Source organism: Somniosus microcephalus, chromosome 4 (assembly GCF_052327205.1).
Source record: "Somniosus microcephalus isolate GS21.2 chromosome 4, FLI_Smic_1.0, whole genome shotgun sequence".
Lineage (NCBI taxonomy): Eukaryota > Metazoa > Chordata > Chondrichthyes > Squaliformes > Somniosidae > Somniosus > Somniosus microcephalus.
In genome coordinates, this window is record NC_140990.1 from 243,062,149 (window position 1) to 243,082,362 (window position 20,214).

Genomic DNA, 20,214 nt, shown 5'->3' on the forward strand with positions numbered 1-20,214 from the left:
GAAACTAGAACTAGGGGGCATAGTCTTAGAATAAGGGGCTGCTCTTTCAAAACTGAGATGAGGAGGAACTACTTCACTCAGAGGGTGGTAGGTCCATGGAATATGCTGCCCCAAAAAGCTGTAGAAGCTACATCATTACATAAATTTAAAACAGAAATAGACAGTTTCCTAGTAGAAAAGGGAATTAAGGGTTACGGGGAGCGGGCAGGAATTTGGACATGAGTCTGGGTTCGGATAGGTCATGGTCCTGTGGGTAGCGGAGCGGGCCCAGGGGCCGTGTAGCCTGATCCTGCTCCTGTTTTTCGTGTGTCTAATGCTGTTAGATTCAGGAGATAGTCCTGTCATAGTGGATTGGCGGTTAGGATCAGATCAGCCATGATCTTATTGAATGGCGGAGCAGGCTCGAGGGGCCAATTGGCCTACTCCTGCTCCTATTTCTTATGTTCTTATGTTCTTATGTTCTATGAGGAGAGACTGTGTAGAATGGGCCTATACACTCGAGTTTAGAAGAATGAGAGGTGATCTCATTGAAATATACAAGATTCTGAGGGAGATTAACAGGGTAGATGCTGAGAGGTTGTTTTCCCCTGGCTGGAGAGTCTAGAACTAGGGGACATAATCTCAGGATAAGGATCAACCATTTAAGACTGAGGGGAGGAATTTCTTCACTCAGAACGGTTGTGAATTTTTAGAATTCTTTACCCCAAAGGGTTGTGGATGCTGAATCATCATTGAGTATATTCAAGGCTGAGATAGATTTTTGGACTCTAGAGGGATCAAGGGATATGAGAATCAGGTAGAAAAATAGAGTTGAGGTCGAAGATCAGCCAGGATCATACTAAATGGCGGAGCTGGCTCAAGGGGCCACATGGCCCACTCCTGCTCCTAATTCTTATGTTCTTAATGTCTTTAAACAGGACCATATAGGACTGGTATTCTGAAAATATCAAATATGAATAGGCTTACATTTCAGTTAGCAGAATGTTAGGTGGACCCCAATGCATAACTTCTTTGAAAAAGTCTGATTTCTCATTTGATATACCACCATCACTGCAGGCTGCTTTTCAAACAGCTCCCAAGACGCAGTAGTAGTCCAAAGGTTGGATCTTTTACCTTTGGGGAGTTTAAGAAGCACTCTCTCTCTCTCTCTCTATCTCTCTCTCTTATCTCTCTCGATATAGTATTTGCTATGAAGAGCAGATGAAAAGTCAAAGTGAAACCTTGGTTTTGAATTATTAAAAGCCTGAGAATTTTCTCCATTTGCAGGCAGCAAACATCCCACTTGCTACTGAACTCAGTATTGATGAATTCCATTTCAATGACTTCTCTCTTGACAAGGATGTTATGATCACTGCAGCCCTCAGAATGTTTATGGAGCTTGGAATGGTGCAGAAATTCAAAATTGATTATGAGGTAATTTATCCAAATACAAGTAGAATAATTTATAAACGAAGTTTTGTGTAATATACAAGATATGTGTTTAGAATATACAAGGTATTTGTTCATAATATTTATGTAAATGTGTAAGACCTGATCCTGGATGAGTTTATTGACATTTTGGGCCCGACAGAAACCTGGCTTATGGGCAGTGACTCTTTCCACTCTCATTGAAGTCCCCCCACCCGGCTATACATCCCACCACGGTGGTCATCAAAATTGGATTGGCGGAAGTGTGGCCATCATCAGGAGGTCCCATTTGGGCCTTTCCCCTTACTCTTGACACCTTTCGCTCATATTACTATCTTCCAATCTTCGCACAGCCTTGACTCCTCTGTTCTGTTCCGATCTAACATACCTTTCCTTTCCACGATTGTTGAACGCGTTGTTGGCTCCTAGCTCGGTGTTCACCTCTTCTGTAATTCCCTGCTCAGGTCTCTTCAATCCAGCTTCAACCCTTCCCACAGCACGAAGACTGCCAGGGGCAAAATGTCACCTGCTCTGTTACTGTGACCATGGCCTTTGATCTCTCTGCAGTATTCAACTCAGACATCCTCTTTCACTGTCTCTCCTTGATAGTGCACATGCATGGGACTATCCTTGCTTGGTTCCACCTACCTACCTACCTGTTTCAACATAGACAACACATCTCCAGTATTGACTTCTCCACCCACTCCCACACGGTCACCTCCTGACTATCCCCAAATTCCACCCCGGATCCTTCCTTTTCTTCATTTATGTGCTTCACTTTGGAAACAATAATCAGAAATTTTGGTTCAGTTTTAAAATGTGTGCTTATGATACCCAAACTTACTTCTACAACACCACCATCAACTGCAGAACGCGTGTTGTCAGGTGGCTTATCCAACATAAAGTCATTGATATCTAGCCAGAACTTTTCCAGTTGAACATTGAGAAAATTGAAGTAATTTTACTTGGCTCCCACCAAAACCTTGTACCCTTGCATGACTCCGTACCCCTCTCCATGTATTTGTTCAGGCTGACCCAGACACTGCACAACCTTGGTATCCTGTTTGAACCTGAAAAGTGCTTCAAACTCCATATCCTATCCATCACTTCTGCCTTTTTTTTTTTATTCGTATATGGGATGTGTGCATCGCTGGCAAGGCCAGCATTTATTGCCCATCCCTAATTGCCCTTGAGAAGGTGGTGGTGAGCTGCCGCCTTGAACCACTGCAGTCTGTGTGGTGAAGGTACTCCCATAGTGCTGTTAGGGAGGGAGTTCCAAGATGTTAACCCAGTGACGATGAAGGATCGGCGCTATACTTCTAAGTCAGGATGGTGTGTGACTTGGAGGGGAACTTGCAGGTGGTGGTGTTCCCATGCGCCTGCTGCCTTTGTCCTTCTAGGTGGAAGAGGTTGCGGGTTTGGGAGTTGCTGCCAAAGAAGCCTTGGTGAGTTGCTGCAGTGCATCTTGTAGATGGTACACACTGCCGCCACGGTACACCGGTGGTGGATTGAGTGAATGTTTAAGGTGGTGGATGGGGTGCCAATCAAGCGGGCTGCTTTATCCTGAATGGTGTCGAGCTTCCTGAGTGTTGTTGGAGCTGCACTCATCCAGGCAAGTGGAGAGTATTCCATCACACTCCTGACTTGTGCCTTGGTGGAAAGGCTTTGGGGAGTCAGGAGGTAAGATACTCGCCGCAGAATACCCAGCCTCTGACCTGCTCTTGTTGCCACAGTATTTATGTGGCTGGTCCAGTTAAGTTTCTGGTCAATGGTGACCCCCAGGATGTTGATGGTGGAGGATTCGGCGATGGTAATACCGTTGAATGTCAAGGGGAGGCGGCTGGACTCTCGCTTGTTGGAGATAGTCATTGCCTGGCACTTCTGTGGCTTCCTGCTTACTTCCATTTCTGAAACATTATTTGCTAACCTCACTCCCACCGAAACAACTATCCACACTTTCATTAGCTCAAGACTCAATTTCTCCAATGCTCTCCTCACTGGCCACCCTATCCACTCTATACTAGTCTTGTCCATTAGAAATCATTAACTCGCCACATGTTTGCCTACGGTGCCACTGGTGTAGCCACGTGCACTAATTTTAGTTGAAAATGCCATACATACATTACAGGTAAATGTACTTAAGAACGTAAGAATTAGGAGCAGGAGTAGGCCATACGGCCCCTCGAGCCTGCTCTGCCATTCAATAAGATCATGGCTGATCTTCGACCTCAACTCCACTTTCCTGCCCTATCCCCATATCCCTTAATTTCTCTGGAGTCCAAACATCTATCTATCCCAGCCTTGAATATACTCAACGACTGTGCATCCACAGCACTTTGGGGCAGAGAATTCCAAAGATTCACACCCTCTGAGTGAAGAAATTCCTCCTCATCTCAGTCTTAAAAGGCCGGCCCCTTATCCTGAGACTATGCCCCGAGTTCTAGACTCTCCAGTCAGGAGAAACAATTCCCCTCAGAATCTTGTATGTTTCAATGAGATCACCTCTCATTCTTCTAAACTCCAGAGAGTATAGGCCCATTCTACTCAATCTCTCATCCCAAGGATCAGTCTAGTGAACCTTCGTTGCACCGCTTCTAAGGCAAGTATATCCTTCCTTAAATAAGGAGACCAAAACTGTACACAGTACTCCAGGTGTGATCTCACCAGAGCCCTGTACAATTGTAGCAAGTGTACACTTCACATATATATTTACTTAGCAAACATCTACCTCCATTCAGTGTGGAACTTTGCAGTCTTTCTCTTTCAAAGTTTGAAATTATGTGATAATTAATCAGAAACAGCACATCTAGGTTTTTGTGCAGCAGTTGCAAACAGTACTTTGACTTCATCAGAGTGATTGGTGAGAATTTTGATTTGTACAACAAAATGCACCATACCCGCCCCTGCTCACCATTCAGAATGCAGTTTGATGCTACTTGCCCTTCACCATGTTGTGCCCTGTTGGGGCTGTTCATTATTGGTTGGGTTCTTCGCCATGTTGTGCCCTGTTGGGACTGTTCATTATTGGTTTGGCTCTTCGCCATATTGTGCCCTGTTGGAACTGCTGTTATTGGTTGGGCTCTTCGCCATGTTGTGCCCTGTTGGAACTGTTAATTATTGGTTGGGCTCTACGCCATGTTGTGCCCTGTTGGAACTGTTCATTATTGGTTTGGCACTTTGCCATGTTGTGCCCTGTTGGAACTGTTCATTATTGGTTGGGCTCTACGCCATGTTGTGCCCTGTTGGAACTGTTCATTATTGGTTTGGCACTTCGCCATGTTGTGCCCTGTTGGAACTGCTCATTATTGGTTGGGCTCTTCACCATGTTGTGCACTTTTGAGACTGCTCATTATTAGTTGGGCTCTTCGCCATGTTGTGCGCTGTTGGAACTGTTCATTATTTGTTGGGCTCTTCACCATGTTGTGCCCTGTTCGAGCTGTTCATTATTAGTTGGGCTCTTTGCCATGTTGTGCCCTGTTAGAACTGCTCATTATTGGTTGGACTATTCACCATGTTGAGCCCTGTTGGAACTGCTGTTATTGATTGGGCTCTTCGCCATGTTGTGCCTTGTTGGAACTGCTCATTATTGGTTGGGCTCTTCGCCATGTTGTGCCTTGTTGGAACTGCTCATTATTGGTTGGGCTCTTCGCCATGTTGTGCCCTGTTGGAACTGCTGTTATTGATTGGGCTCTTCGCCATGTTGTGCGCTGTTGGAACTGCTCATTATTGATTGGGCTCTTCGCCATGTTGTGCCCTGTTAGAACTGCTCATTATTGGTTGGGCTCTTCGCCATGTTGTGCCCTGTTAGAACTGCTCATTATTGGTTGGGCTATTCACCATGTTGTGCCCTGTTAGAACTGCTCATTATTGGTTGGGCTCTTCGCCATGTTGTGCCCTGTTGGAACTGCTGTTATTGGTTGGGCTCTTCGCCATGTTGTACCCTGTTGGAACTGCTCATTATTGGTTGGGCTCTTCACCATGTTGTGCCCTGTTAGAACTGCTCATTATTGGTTGGGCTCTTCTCCATGTTGTGCCCTGTTGGAACTGCTGTTATTGATTGGGCTCTTCGCCATGTTGTGCCCTGTTGGAACTGCTCATTATTGGTTGGGCTCTTCGCCATGTTGTGCCCTGTTGGAACTGTTCATTATTGGTTGGGCTCTTCGCCATGTTGTGCCCTGTTGGAACTGCTCATTATTGGTTGGGCTCTTCACCATGTTGTGCCCTGTTGGAACTGCTGTTATTGATTGGGCTCTTCGCCATGTTGTGCCCTGTTGGAACTGCTGTTATTGATTGGGCTCTTCGCCATGTTGTGCCCTGTTAGAACGGCTCATTATTGGTTGGGCTCTTCGCCATGTTGTGCCCTGTTGGAACTGTTCATTATTGGTTGGGATCTTCGCCATGTTGTGCCCTGTTGGAACTGTTCATTATTGGTTGGGTTCTACGCCATGTTGTGCCCTGTTGGAACTGTTCATTATTGGTTGGGCTCTACGCCATGTTGTGCCTTGTAGGAACTGTTCATTATTGGTTGGGATCTTCGCCATGTTGTGCCCTGTTGGAACTGTTCATTATTGGTTGGGTTCTACGCCATGTTGTGCCCTGTTGGAACTGTTCATTATTGGTTTGGCTCTTTGCCATGTTGTGCCCTGTTGGAACTGCTCATTATTTGTTGGGCTCTTTGCCATGTTGTGCCCTGTTGGAACTGTTCATTATTGGTTGGGCTCTACGCCATGTTCTGCCCTGTTGGAACTGTTCATTATTGGTTGGGCTCTTCACCATGTTGTGCCCTGTTGGAACTGTTCGTTATTGGTTGGGCTCTTCGCCATGTTGTGCCCTGTTGGAACTGTTCATTATTAGTTGGGCTCTCTGTAAAATGTTGCTGGTGTTTCCATGGTGCTGAAGTCTGGCTTTTTCACCCGTGTTGCACACAATTTTAGCAGATAACCAATAAGCAGTAACCAAGGAAATAAATCAATCACACACAACAATCAAAAAGCACTTGCACACTCTACTTTTCATCTTACCATTTTACCAACCAATACAAAAAGGTTATAATACACATGTATACTGCTTGCAAATATGAGCATCAAGATCACATTCCCAATGACCATGTCTCTTCCTTATTTTTTATTTACAAATTAAAAGTTCAAGTAGGCACATGTGGCTAGTGGCTAATGTATTGGACAATACTGCTTTATATAAACTCCAACTAACCCAAAGCCCCACTGCTCACGTCCTGTCCCATAACAAGACCCTCTCAACCCTATCCTCACTGACCTCCTCTGGCCAAAGCACTCTATTCAAAATCCTTGTTCTGGTTTACAAATTCTTGCATTGGCTCACCCCTCACAACCTCTGGAATCTCCCATGGCCATATGTCACAGCTATGCCTTCTTATCCTTTGACCCATCCACTCCCAGTGCTCCTCTTTTGGTGACAGAAACCTCAGTCATATCAGTCCTACTCTCTGAAACACTCTCTCTCTCTCTAAACCCCTTTGCCTTTCTATTTCCTTCCATGTATTTAAAAGCCTCCTCAAAACCTAACTTTTCAACCATGCATTCAATCATCTTTCCTAATCCTTCCATGACTGCTTATAATCCACTTCTCTTCTGTGAAGTGCCTTGAACGTTTTACTGCATTAAAGCTGCTATATAATGCGAGTTGCGATTCTGTACATTGGATTTATAAGCTGTGTCTTACAGACTTTGTGCAGATGGTTGCTGACTGTCCGGAAGAACTACAGGATGGTTCTCTACCACAACTGGCGGCATGCATTTAACGTGTCTCAGTGCATGTTTGCAATGTTGACAGTGAGTATTCTAAGTAGTACAGTAATATATGACACACTGTATCAAAACAAATTATTCAGTTTTATTGAAAATGTATATTCGTTTTAGATTGGATTTTATCTTTGTTCATCTAGTTAACTTTAATTTACTTGCAATGGTGTAAATTTAATACCAAAACCTCTCGAACATTGAATGGGATTTCACCACCTCAATGCAGCAACACAGTTGAGCTTGGATATTCAGTATCGAGAGGTGAATAAATGTGCGTCCCCATTGCCATGTCACAATACAGCTATTAATATGTAGATGCTAGAATTTGTTTTTTTTTAAAGCTGATGATTTTCAAAGGAGCAATCAATAAACAAAACACTTCAAAGTCATAACAAGAAAAAAAACCATGATAGTAAAGGCCAAGTAACACATATCACATAGCAAGTGATGAATTTTAAGTTAACTATAAAAAAAACTCTCCTTCAAATGTAGATGATTCTTGCAGAACAGCATGAGTCCCTAGATCACCAAAAAAAAAGCTGCAACAAATACTTAAGGCCCTTCTTATCCCAAGTACTGAATTTCTGACCATCCCAAGAAGTTGGGGAGGGGTGTAGACAGGATATTAAGTTAATCCTAAAGTGGTGGACAGGAGTAGATATCCTATCATTTCTTTTTAAAAAGCAGCAAACAGGTCATCAAATCCATACTGTGAGCCAAATTAATTGATAAGACCAGAACATACCTAAGTTTCCAGTTGGCTGAGAAAAGACAAGTTGCCAACTAGTAAGTATCTACAACAAACTACACCCCTATGTTTGGGAAGTTGGAATTATCAAAGACCAAGTAGAGACCACTTAGAATTCCATAAAAAGTGAGCAACATGCAGGTCTAATTCCTTAAAAATGGTAAATGGTATAGAAGCTGCAAACATCTAGGAAATATATAGCAGTCTAGGGAGAATGTTCTTCTTCAATACTGCATTTGGACTAATTATTTTGATAGAATTCTATAAGTGCAGATTTCGAATAATCTGCAATCCCAAATATTGAGAGTTTGTATAGGTTTACTTGAAAGGAAAAGAATCATGTTTTGCCTGGAAGACCGGGGGAGCCAAAGACAAAGGGCTAAAATTTCTAGGGTAGTAGAGGGCGAGATCGGTGGTGGGTCAGGTGGGAAAGATGTTTTTTTTGACAGTGGGTCAGGAACCCGCTGTCATCTCGCTCCCACGCACCTTTCACCTTTCCCACAGGCACGTCTGTCATCGTCAAGTTGACCCGACCTGCACCATCGGGAGACCCAATTGAAATAGTTATGAAGTACATTACAGGCACTTAAGGGCCTTTTTCCTCCTACTTTTTAAATTTCCCTGCATGGCAACGGGATTCACGCAGCTCAGTGACCACGTCGGTCAACCTGAGGCGGGAGTTCCATGGCCATTGCTCCAGCTGATTACTTGACAGCATGGAAAACAAACCAAAATCAAAACATGTTGATTATATCAGCTGACAGATTAATGGAGATTCTGTTCTACTTGAAAAACTACTGTTAATTCAGAAATTCTTGAAGGGATGTAAGGGATATAAATCTGCTGCCAGGAGGCGGGTCGTCTATTTAAATATTATAATAATGAGGCTGGAAGCCTCTGCTTTAACCTCCATTTTATATTTAACTTTAGCTGGTCAGGTTTTGCAGGCCTCATGAAACCTGCCAGCTAATGCAAGGCAAGGACTGCTGGATCCAGGAGGTAAGTGCCTTTAAACTTACCTCCTTGATCCAGGGTCCCTGTCTAAACCACCCCCTTGATCGGAGACACCCCCACGAGGCCTCTGATACCCCCCCCACCCCTGTGCTCCCCCCGGCACCTGATCATGTTGCAATTCCCAGCACCCGCCCCCCCTTCCCCAATTCTCCGGCCGCTCCCCCACCCCGATACTTGGGATCCTGGCCCCCGATCCTTGTGAGCACCCCCAGCCCCCCCCAACCCGGCATTTTTGGATTCGTTCCCCCTGCCGCCCGCTTCCCTGACCATTCCTCAATCCTCAGGATTTCCCCATTACCCCCCCCCCCACCCCCCCAATCCTTGGGTTCACCACCCGTGCTCCTTCAGCTGGCCCCCACGCGATGCCTCCCTCCCTCCTCTGTGCAGCTTAGTGCCACAGGCCTACCCGCCCAGAGCCAGCCAGCCTCTCAGTCTGGCTGGCTGCGGGTGGGAAACAAAGGCTTCCGAGTCAAATTAGGCCCTGCCGTTAAATTCAGCAGGGCCTGCGGGAAACCCGTTCCTCCGGCTTCCTGGCTGACTTGGAGCCCCCCTGCCCCCAATCTGCCTTCCCCATTAAAGTCAGCCCTTTGTCTTGGTAGAATTGTTCCTAAACAGAAATGGGCTGCTATTGAAATCTAGGTTAACAGACATGGCAAGGCTACAACAGGGTTAAGGGTGTAAAGTAGTATTTCATTGGCACAGAGTGATACCTTATGCACAATTTAATCTGCAGCGATGGCTTGTATAACTGGATGTGAATATATCTGTACCACCACAGTCCAATTGGGAGAGAAAATAGCAGGGGTGGGGGCGGGGGGCAGGTGGTGGGCGGGTAGGATGAACGAGGGTCATTCAAGTCCTGGAGAAAGGAAAGTAATGTGTCGCTGCCTTCGATAACCACAGCAACTTTGGTCCTAGAGCACAGAGTGGACTTTCAATCTGATTGTTCACCAAACCCAATTATTTCCAGCACAGATCTGAGGAACTGTTATGCAATCCCCTCAAATCACTTATCATCTTGGAAAAGCACCAAAGAACTTGTTTTTGTGCTGTTACAGCATGTGAGTAGTGCTGAGAAACATGACTGCCTCCCAAAAATAACAGTAGTTTGATCAACACAAATAAGACATTTAAGCACATAGCCAAGACTTTTACCAGGATTTTGCAGTCACAATTTAACAAATTGCCCTAAATGGTGTACATTAGATTGCATCTTTAGCCTACATTATGAATTAGAAGTCATTGCTTATTGTCATGTGTCAGGAGTAGACTTTCTAGTCATTTGGCATAAAACATGGAGAAATTCAGCTATAATATTGTAAAGGTCCATAGGATAATTCTGAAGGCCAGGAACTTTACCCACCTGCCTAGAACCAATCCTCCAAGGAAATTATGTTGAGAGGGTCCAACAAGGCCCTTTTCTCAGTGTGCAAGGCAAACAAAGGCCTCGTTTTTGTTATCTAGTTACTGATGGTACATTTTTTAAATTACCCTATGTACAACCAAGAACTTATTGGTTAGCGGAGTTGAAATTTATGAAATAGACAAATAGGTTATTATGGAAGGAATCTTGTAGCAATAATAGAATATATCATGAAGGAAGCATAATTGAATCAAACACACTAGGTGAGCCCAACTATTTGGACCTTTCATTCCAATTGGAAGAAAGAGAAAAACAAAAAGCAGAATGTCATAACTATTCACAGTTAAAGAACAGATAGAGTTAAGCATATCTCTGCAGGAGCAGCAGCAAGTAAACAGTAGTGAACACATTAGCTGCCTTGGAGAAAGACAAGTTAATATTTCAGTTGAAGCCTTTCCTTACAACTGTTTGAAGCCAGGAGTGTCTTGATGCAAAATGCCATCAGAAATATTTCTTTCAGATTCTGACTAACAGCCAGTATTTTCTGTTTTTATTTCAATTCAATTCCTACCAAGCAAACAAGTCCAAGGTGCAAAATTACTTGTTAATACACTAGTTCACATGCGAGTCAAGAGCAAGGAAGAAGGCAATGGGGAGGGGGGGAAATACAAGATGAAAGGGAGAAGAGGGAAAAGGATGGGAGAAGTTGGATGGGACAGGAACAGGGAAGAGAGGGATGGAGGGAAGATCTGTTTAGATGCTATTAATAAACTGCTTCAGTTTAAAACCCATTCACTCATAATTACTACATGTTAAGTCTGTGTGTTATAATGAGAATTACTACACAGATCACAAGAGTAAATTTTAACAGGTCTTTACTAGTCGAAGGTCAGGGCGGAACTGCCCAATAAATCCTTACACAGCACTTATATACCGGTGTGGTCACCACCGGTATTACAGTATACAGCAGCCAAGATAAAGTAGTGCAACTCTTAAAATAGTTCTCTTAAAGGTGGAACGGTTACATACACCACAATCCTCCCTTTTTAGCTTAACAGTATATATAAACATAACATACTAACATATATACACAACTTCATGTAAAAACAGTTCATAGATTCAGTCTCTGAGGAGGCCTCCTGACTCGGTCCGGATAACGCCTCGGTGGTGTAGTAGTTTTCGGTGGTGTAGTAGGTTCTCGTTGCTGGGGTGACTCATCTAATAGTCCTTCACTGGACTTAACAGCTTGAACTTTCGTAACTTCAGAACCAGCATTGCTGACTTCTAAAGGCTCGAGTACCTTGGGAAGTTTTTCTACTTCCAGACTGATTTGGCTCAGTTCGGAGGGACCACGTGCGTGACCTGGTAGGGGTGATAATGGTTCAGATGAGTCATCATCTTCTGCTTCTTCTCTATTGTCTTCTATTTCCTCCATCACTTCAGCTTTTGCCTCTGCCACCAATTCCCCGAGTGGCTTATTACTGCTGACACTGCTCACAAAAGGGTGCTCTTTCTTCTTAGCTTTCAACTGATCGATGAATTTGACATATTCCCTTTCTTGCTCAGCTTTGATTCGTTTGGCCTCATTGCGCAGACGGTTTGTGTGTTCCTGTTCCATTTTCTCAATCAGCTGCTTCTGCTGTCTTTCCAGATTCTCCCACTCTGTGTCAAAGAACTTTTTCTTTGCATTCATCTCTTGCTCAAAACGGCGAATCATTTGTTCTAATTGCTGTTGTAGTTTGAAATTGAGTTGAGTTCGAGCCCGGTGTTCCTCAGAAATGTGCATGTCTGTAGACTGGACAGACTCAGAATTCTCTGTCAAACTATGTTGTTGTTGTTCAGTGGAATTCTGTTCTGATACTTTGTTCTCTTCTGAAGCATTTATGCACTCCTTCGTTTTTCCATCATTAGTCTGCAAGTCCATTTTAGACTTGTCTTTTGCACATGGGCTGGTCTTACCATCATCAGTTCCAGAGTCTGAGCTGATTGTCTTCACCGATTTCTCACTCTCTGCTTTGTCACTGTCACTGCTACATATGCCCTCATCCAATATTCTGGACAATCGTTCAGGTTTAACATCTTTTTTTCCGGAATCTACCGTTATTGCTTTTAGAGAATGCCAGTCCATATTTATTTTCCTGATCCACTCCCGTCCCAGAAGTGGTGGACCTCCCTCAGGTAGTACATATATGTCCATTCCTTGGTGTTCTTTGCCCTGGTGTACCACCTTGACTTTCATCTTTCCGATGGGGTATACTCTTTGCCCCGTGTATGTCTGCAATACTATCTCCGTATCCCGTAGGGGAATATGTGTGAATAACCTTTTGTAATCTTGCTTATTCATGACCGTCAACGCCGATCCGGTGTCCAATTCCATCTTCACTTGGACTCCTGCTACCTGCAAGTGTGACCCAGATAGTTTGTCGGTCAGCTTCCTTACTCACATTGTGAATTCTCAGACTACCCAGTTCCTTGCTGTTGGAGTCTGAATCCGAATTCTGTTCATCCGAACTCTTCTCAGCCACCTTATGTACCTTTCTGCACTTTTCCTGCGGTGACTTTTTGTTGCTGGTCTTCTTTCCTGACCGGCATACTTTAGCTATGTGACCAAGCTTGCCACATTTTCTACATTCCTGGTTTTTAAACCAGCATTGATTCTGATCGTGTGTTGTCTTCCCACAACGATAACATTTCGTTGTACCCAAAGCCATTTGATCTACGCTGAGTACCGCTGCCTTCAGCTGCATTTCCGCAGTGCCTCTCGCTGCGGCTTCGTGCGATGCTGCAATAGTGACAGCCTTATCAAGTGTAAGATCATTCTCTTCAAGTAGCCGCTTTTGTGTTCCTTCTTTCGACAATCCACACACGAATTTGTCTCTCAGTGCCTCTGTCAGGCTTTCCCCAAACTGACAGTATTTCGCTAGCTTACGCAGTTCAATTAAATACTCCGCGTTGCTTTCCTCTTTCAGTTGCGTTCTCGCATAAAATTTAAATCGTTCCGCTAACATCAGCGGTGTGGGGTTCAAATGATTCTTCAGGACAGCAACAATATTAGCGAAAGTCTGATCCGCCGGTTTAGCTGGTGATAGAAGATGCTTCAATAGCCCGTATGTCTTCGCACCCATTGAGTTTAGTAAGGTTAGTGCTTTATCTTCATTTGATATTTTATTTGCCTTACAATATATCTCTATGCGTTCTACATACGTGGCCCAATCTTGAACATCGGGATCGAAATCGTTGATGTTACCACGCTTAGGCATCCTCGCAATCTTCTTGAGAAACAAAAAGAAATTTCTCTTTTATTTTTTTTTTCAAAATGGCGGTTTCCCGCGCTTGTCTTCTTCCCCCGCCTACGAAAATGGCGGCTTCCCGCGTTTGCCTTTCTCCCCCGCTGGCTGTAATGGCGATTGCCGTATTGCTGCGTTCGCCCTCCCCAGCGGTTCTCGAATCGTGCCTCCCAGCCCCTCTTGCAGTCCGGTCCTCTCCCCCCCAGCTGCGGCTGAGTTCTCCGTGGTTTTTTTATTTTCTCCCGCGCCTTACGCTGTCCCGGTCGCTGCGCCTCGCGGCCTCGGTAGCTGCCTGGCCTTTTTCACCGGTCGCGGTCGAGCTCTCTCTCGACGCTGTTGCGTCTCCCAGCCCGCTTGCAGCCCGGTCTTTCGCACCGGCTGCGTTTGCATTCACCGCGGCTCCCGTGCCTTACGCTGCCCCAGTCTCAGCGCCTCTGGCCCCGACTTCTGTCCGGCTTTTTTCCCCGGCCGTGGTCGAGTTCTCCGCCCTTATATCCTCCGTTTTTCCCTCCCCTACTTCACAGCCAACGTGGCCGACTTGCTGCTCGTCGCTGATCGGCTTATCCACCACCGTGATAGAAGGGATGATCACTGCCTGTTGCTGATGGAAGGCTTCGTGTCAGAATTCTTCCTTTGCTCTGCAGACCCGAGTCTTTTCTCAGCAGAATGATGAGGGCGGATGCCTCTTCTCGACGCCCGTTAAACTGCCTTGAATGTATCTCTGCCGCACGGTAAGATCGTACTCGTCGCCACTGTTAATTCTGTGTGTTATAATGAGAATTACTACACAGACCACAAGAGTAAATTTTAACAGGTCTTTACTAGTCGAAGGTCAGGGTGGAACTGCCCAATAAATTCTTACACAGCACTTATATACCGGTGTGGTCACCACCGGTATTACAGTATACAGCAGCCAAGATAAAGTAGTGCAACTCTTAAAATAGTTCTCTTAAAGGTGGAACGGTTACATACACCACACTACATGTAATGTTTCATTATTTGTTTTACTGCAAATGCTGAGGAGAAAAGGGATTTCTTTGCAGGATAAGCTACTGAATGCTTGGCATAGAGTACAAAGACTTTACTTCAACTGAGGAGTTTTGTTCATGTGGTTTATGAGCAGCAGAATGATCACCTTCCCCACAGTTTATGTGATGTGCCTTCAATAACTCAAAGACAAGGATTTTAAAGGATTCAACTAAAGGCTTTTAATCACTAAGAACATAGCAGCATAGCAAGTCTTCCCACATCGGGTTCATCTGGTAGTGAGTGACTCATACAGCTCCTGAGACCTTTATATGGCAAAAGACAGGGGCGTAGCCAATACACACAATAGGAACAAAAGGGTGTGGGTCACACAATACAAGCAGGTAAAATACAAGCAGGTTTGATGAAGGCATATTTCATCACATTCACCCCTTCTACAGATTTAGTCTGTCCGGGGGTGTGATAGTCCTTCCTGAACGTCGCAACAGTACCTCGGGTTCCGACCGGGAGTCCGTGGTGCCCTCCTGGGCATACCCATGTGCCGGGGGTGTTGCAGGTACTTCTGGGGGTGGTGAGGATACCTCTGGGGATGGTGGAGGTTCTTCTGGGGGTGGTGGTGGTGGGTCGCCGTCGTCGCTTCCTGCCGAGGCGAGGTCCTTTATGGACACGGTGTCTTCACGCCCGTCGGCGTGCTTGACGTACGCGTACTGTGGGTTTGCGTGGAGTAGATGTACTGCCTCCACGAGGGGATCCGTTTTGTGGCCCCTCGCATGCTTCCGTAACAGGACTGTCCCTGGGGTGGAGAGCCACGAGGGTAGGGATACTCCTGAGGTTGATTTGCGGGGAAAAACAAACATCTTCTCGTGGGGAGTGGCGTTAGTAGCAGTACACAGTAGCGACCCTATCGAGTTGAGTACGTCTGGGAGGACCTCCTGCCAGCGGGAGGTGGGGAGGCCTTTAGACCTTAGTGCTAAGGTGACCGCCTTCCACACTGTCGCGTTCTCCCTCTCCACTTGCCCATTACCCCGGGGGTTATAACTAGTGGTCCGACTCGTGGCTATCCCCTTCGACAGCAGGTATTGGCGCAGTTCATCGCTCATGAACGACGCCCCCCTGTCAGTGTGGATGTAGTTAGGCATGCCGAACGTGCAAAACAGGTTGCCGAGGCACTTGATGACCGTGGCACTGGTCATATCTGGGCAGGGGTAGGCGAATGGGAAGCGGGAGTACTCGTCCACAATGTTGAGAAAGTACACATTGCGGTCGGTGGAGGGGAGTGGTCCCTTGAAATCTAAGCTCAGGCGCTCGAATGGCCGTGTAGCTTTGATCAGGTGGGCTCGGTCGGGTCTGAAAAAACGGGGCTTGCATTCCGCACAGGTGCGGCAGTCCCTGGTCATAGACCGGACCTCCTCGATGGAATAGGGCAGGTTACGGGATTTTATAAAGTGGAATAGCCGGGTGACCCCCGGGTGGCAGAGGCCATTGTGGAGGCCCTGTAGCCTGTCCCCCTGGATGCTGGCACACATCCCTCGTGATAGGGCATCGGGGGATTCGTTGAGGGCCCCCGGCCTATATATTATGTCGTACTCAAACGTGGAGAGTTCGATCCGCCACCTGAGAATTTTGTCGTTCTTGATCTTCCCCCTTTGTTTGTTGTTAAACATGAAGGCTACCGACCGCTGGCCGGTAAGCAGGGTGAAGCGTTTGCCGGCTAGGTAGTGCCTCCAGTGCCGCACTGCCTCCACTATGGCCTGGGCCTCCTTCTCTACCGAGGAGTGCCTGATCTCGGGCCCTTGGAGGGTTCTTGAGAAAAAGGCTACGGGCCGCCCATCCTGGTTGAGGGTGGCGCTAAAGCGAAGTCGGATGCATCGCTTTCGACCTGGAAAGGGATGTTTTCGTCCACTGCCTGCAGCGCGGCCTTCTCAATGTCGTGTTTAATGCTGTTGAAGGCGGCGTGGGCCTCGGCTGTGAGCGGGAAGGATGTTGATTTCAGGAGGGGACGGGCCTTGTCGGAATAATTGGGGACCCATTGGGCGTAATAGGAGAAGAACCCCAGGCACCTTTTCAGGGTCTTGGGAGTGTTTGGTAGGGGTAGCTCCCGTAGGGGGCGCAATCGGTCGGGGTCCGGATCGATTTCCCCGTTTTCCACCACGCAGCCCAGGATACAGAGGCGCCTGGTGCTAAAGACACACTTATCCTCGTTGTAGGTGAGATTGAGTCTGAGGGCGGTTTTCAGAAATCTCGCGAGGTTCGAGTCGTGGTCTTGCTGGTCGTGGCCGCAGATGGTGACGTTGTCTAGGTATGGGTAGGTGGCTGTTAACTGGTTCTCATCGAGCATGCGGTCCATCTCCCGCTGGAAGACCGAGACCCCGTTTGTTACCCCAAAGGGGACTCTGAGGAAGTGGTAGAGACGTCCGTTCGCCTCGAAGGCGGTGTATGGACGGTCCTCCGGCCTAATGGGGAGCTGGTGGTATGCCGATTTTAGGTCGATGGTGGAAAACACCCGGTATTGCGCGATTTGGTTAACCATATCCGCTATGCGGGGCAGAGGGTAGGCGTCTAGCTGGGTGTATAGATTAACCGTCTGGCTATAATCTATCACCATCCGCTTCTTTTCGCTACCCTTAACTACTACTACCTGGGCGCGCCACGGGCTGGTACTGCATTCGATGATACCCTCCCGCTTGAGTTTTTCTACTTCCGACGCAATGAACCGTCTATCCTCCCAGCTGTACCGCCTACTCTTGGTCGCTATGGGTTGACAGTTGGGTGCGAGGTTGGCGAACAGAGAGGGCGGCTTGACCTTCAGGGTAGCCAGACCGCACACTGTGAGGGGCGGCTGGGACCCACCGTAGGTAAGCGTGATACTTTGGTGGTGGCACTGGAAGTCCAGACCCAAGATCACGCTCACAGAGATCTGGCATTATCAATAGTTTAAAATCTCTGTAATCATTGCCTTTTACCGACAACATAACCGCGCAGAAACCTGTAATTTTTGAGGTATGAGTCTTATCGGCCATGGCGATTTTGTCCTGTGTGGGGACTATCATTAGAGAAAGTCATTTTACCAGGCTAGGATGAATAAAGCTTTCGGTGCTCCCGCAGTCAATCAAGCATTTAACCTTGTTCCCGTTTACCTCTATGTCCATCATCGACTTAGACAACGGATGTGGCCTGGATTGATCCACTGTGATCGAGGCCACCAGTGGGTCCTGGAGGTCCGTGTAGTCGGGGCAAGATGGTGGACTCCATGAGGGTGGACAAGATGGCTTCCAAGATGGCCGCTCCCACGGCGCGCACGCGGCGGTGGTGGAGTTGGAGGCGGGGTTCCCTCTGCAGACTTTGCTGAAATGTCCTTTCTTCCCGCATTTAAAACAGGTGGTGCCCTTCGCTGGGCACAGATGCCTGGAGTGTTTGTCCTGACCGCAGAAGTAGCATTTCGGGCCCCGATGCATCGCGGCAGTAGTGGGGCTCCTGGGTGGAGGCTGGGGCTCCGATGGTGCTGGGCTGGCCTGAGACCTGGGAGGTGAAGATGGCTTCCAAGATGGCGGCCCCCACGGCGCGCACGAGGCGGAGTGGGCCGCGTGGCCTGGGGAACAGGATTCAGAGTTCCTCTGGGCCATATCCAGCGATCGCGCTATATCTATAGCCTGTTTTAAGTCCAGTCCCTCCTTTTCAAACAGTTTCTGCCGAATATAATTTGAACTGAGGCCCTCAATAAGGGAGTCTCGAATCAGCTCCTCCGTGTACACGATGGCAGACACGGCCTTACAGTTACAGTCTCTGCCCAGTACTTTTAGGTTTAGTATAAAGTCCACTAGTGACTCACCATGCCGCTGCGTGCGAGTAGTCAGAAGATGCCTGGCGTACACCACGTTTATTGGCCGTGCGTAGTGGGCCTTCAGGATGGTGCAGGCATCCTTGTAGCTGGTGGCATCTTGGATGAGAGGGGAGACCCGATGGCTCACCCAGTTTCGCAGGATTCCCAGTTTCATATCTCTGGTAGCGGTTTCGGCTGCAGCTATGGCAGTGGATGAGTTTGTAATGAAAAATTCGAAGCATTGGAACCAGTGTCCGAACTGTGTGGCTGCGTCTGAGGCATGGGGGTCCAGATCCAAGCGCTCTGGTTTCAGGAGTCGATCCATCTTGGTGTTTTAGTGATTAAAATTGATGTGCCTTCAATAACTCAAAGACAAGGATTTTAAAGGATTCAACTGAAGGCTTTTAATCACTAAGAACATAGCAGCATAGCAGGTCTTCCCACATCGGGTTCATCTGGTAGTGAGTGACTCATACAGCTCCTGAGACCTTTATATGGCAAAAGACAGGGGCGTAGCCAATACACACAATAGGAACAAAAGGGTGTGGTTCACACAATACAAGCAGGTCTGATGAAGGCATATTTCATCACATTATGTACCCTGTGCCAACACTTTGTACTTATTGTTGCTCTGTAGTGGTCCAAAGCTCCTCAGCTGTTTACTTATAGCACTAACGGTAAAGTTAAAACAGTGATTGACAATTTTAGAGTGACATAATGAGATATCATAACTGAAAAATAATCCAGTGGGCCCCCATCATTCAAGACCACCTGTTCTACCGAGAAAAGGTGGTCTCTCAAAATAGGTGGTCCCTCATTGGAGGAAAATTTTGTTATCCTAAAAAGGAGCAAAAATCTACAAAATATTTGTTTTTACATTTAATGGATCTTATTCAAAATTTAATCCTGCACTGAAGTGAGACTTGTTATTAAGAAAATTAAGGCTAATGTTTGCACCATGAATTATTTGCTTGATTACCTCCATGCTGCATGTCAGCTCTATCATTTCCAGCCCTTTCTTGGAGTGATACCTCTTTAGGAAGCTGAACAAGGGAAAACATTAATGCTTTCAAAAGTTTGTGAACAAAAGACCATCTTTTGAGATCCGAATAAGTCTCTGGAATTGTTAACCAGCATTCTATAAACCTTGGTGTAAATTTTTTCTGCTCACTGTTGGAAGAAATTAAGTTTGTGCCAATTCATAGCTCTGAGATCTGCTCTCAATCAACCAGAGAAACCCATACTCTCAAGACAAGGTCAAAGGCAAAAATGTTAAAACTGCTTTCAGGGCTGTCTCATATTTGGCTGCAGTACACTACTCACTCTGAGAAAACGAAAGGCAATGGCCCAGAATTTGCGGTTGTAATGATGGCGAAACTGTCAGCTTTTGCCGTCACTACTCTACGAATCTGACAGCAACTTCTGGAGTACGCACATGTGCAGTTAAACACGGAAACCCAGAAGTTGTTAACACGCTCACTGTTATTTATGTGCAAATCTATGGAATTTGCTACCTCAGAGAGCTGTGGAAGCTGCGACATTAAATAAATTTAAAACGGAGATAGACAGTTTCCTAGCTGATAAGGGAATTAGGGGTTATGGGGAGCGGGCAGGGAAGTGGACGTGAGTCTAGGTTTGGATCAGCCATGATCCTATTGAATGGCGGAGCAGGCCCGAGGGGCTGTATGGCCTACTCCTGCTCCTACTTCTTATGTTCTTATGTAAATCACACAACAACTTCAGGCGTGGGCAGAAAATCCAGAAGTTGCTGTCCGAGATGCGGCACTCTGCCGTTAGCTTCCCAAAAA

General features: G+C 46.5%; 1 protein-coding gene across 1 annotated transcript in view; it reads left to right on the forward strand.

Moving 5' to 3' along the window:
• pde11a (phosphodiesterase 11a) overlaps nucleotides 1-20,214 on the forward strand; it is a 544,209-nt gene that overhangs the window by 379,638 nt on the left and 144,357 nt on the right. Inside the window, exons 11-12 of the mRNA XM_085986089.1 lie at nucleotides 1,267-1,413; nucleotides 7,110-7,217. Coding sequence (XP_085842215.1) covers nucleotides 1,267-1,413; nucleotides 7,110-7,217 — 255 coding nt within the window. The remainder of the gene's footprint in view (nucleotides 1-1,266; nucleotides 1,414-7,109; nucleotides 7,218-20,214) is intronic.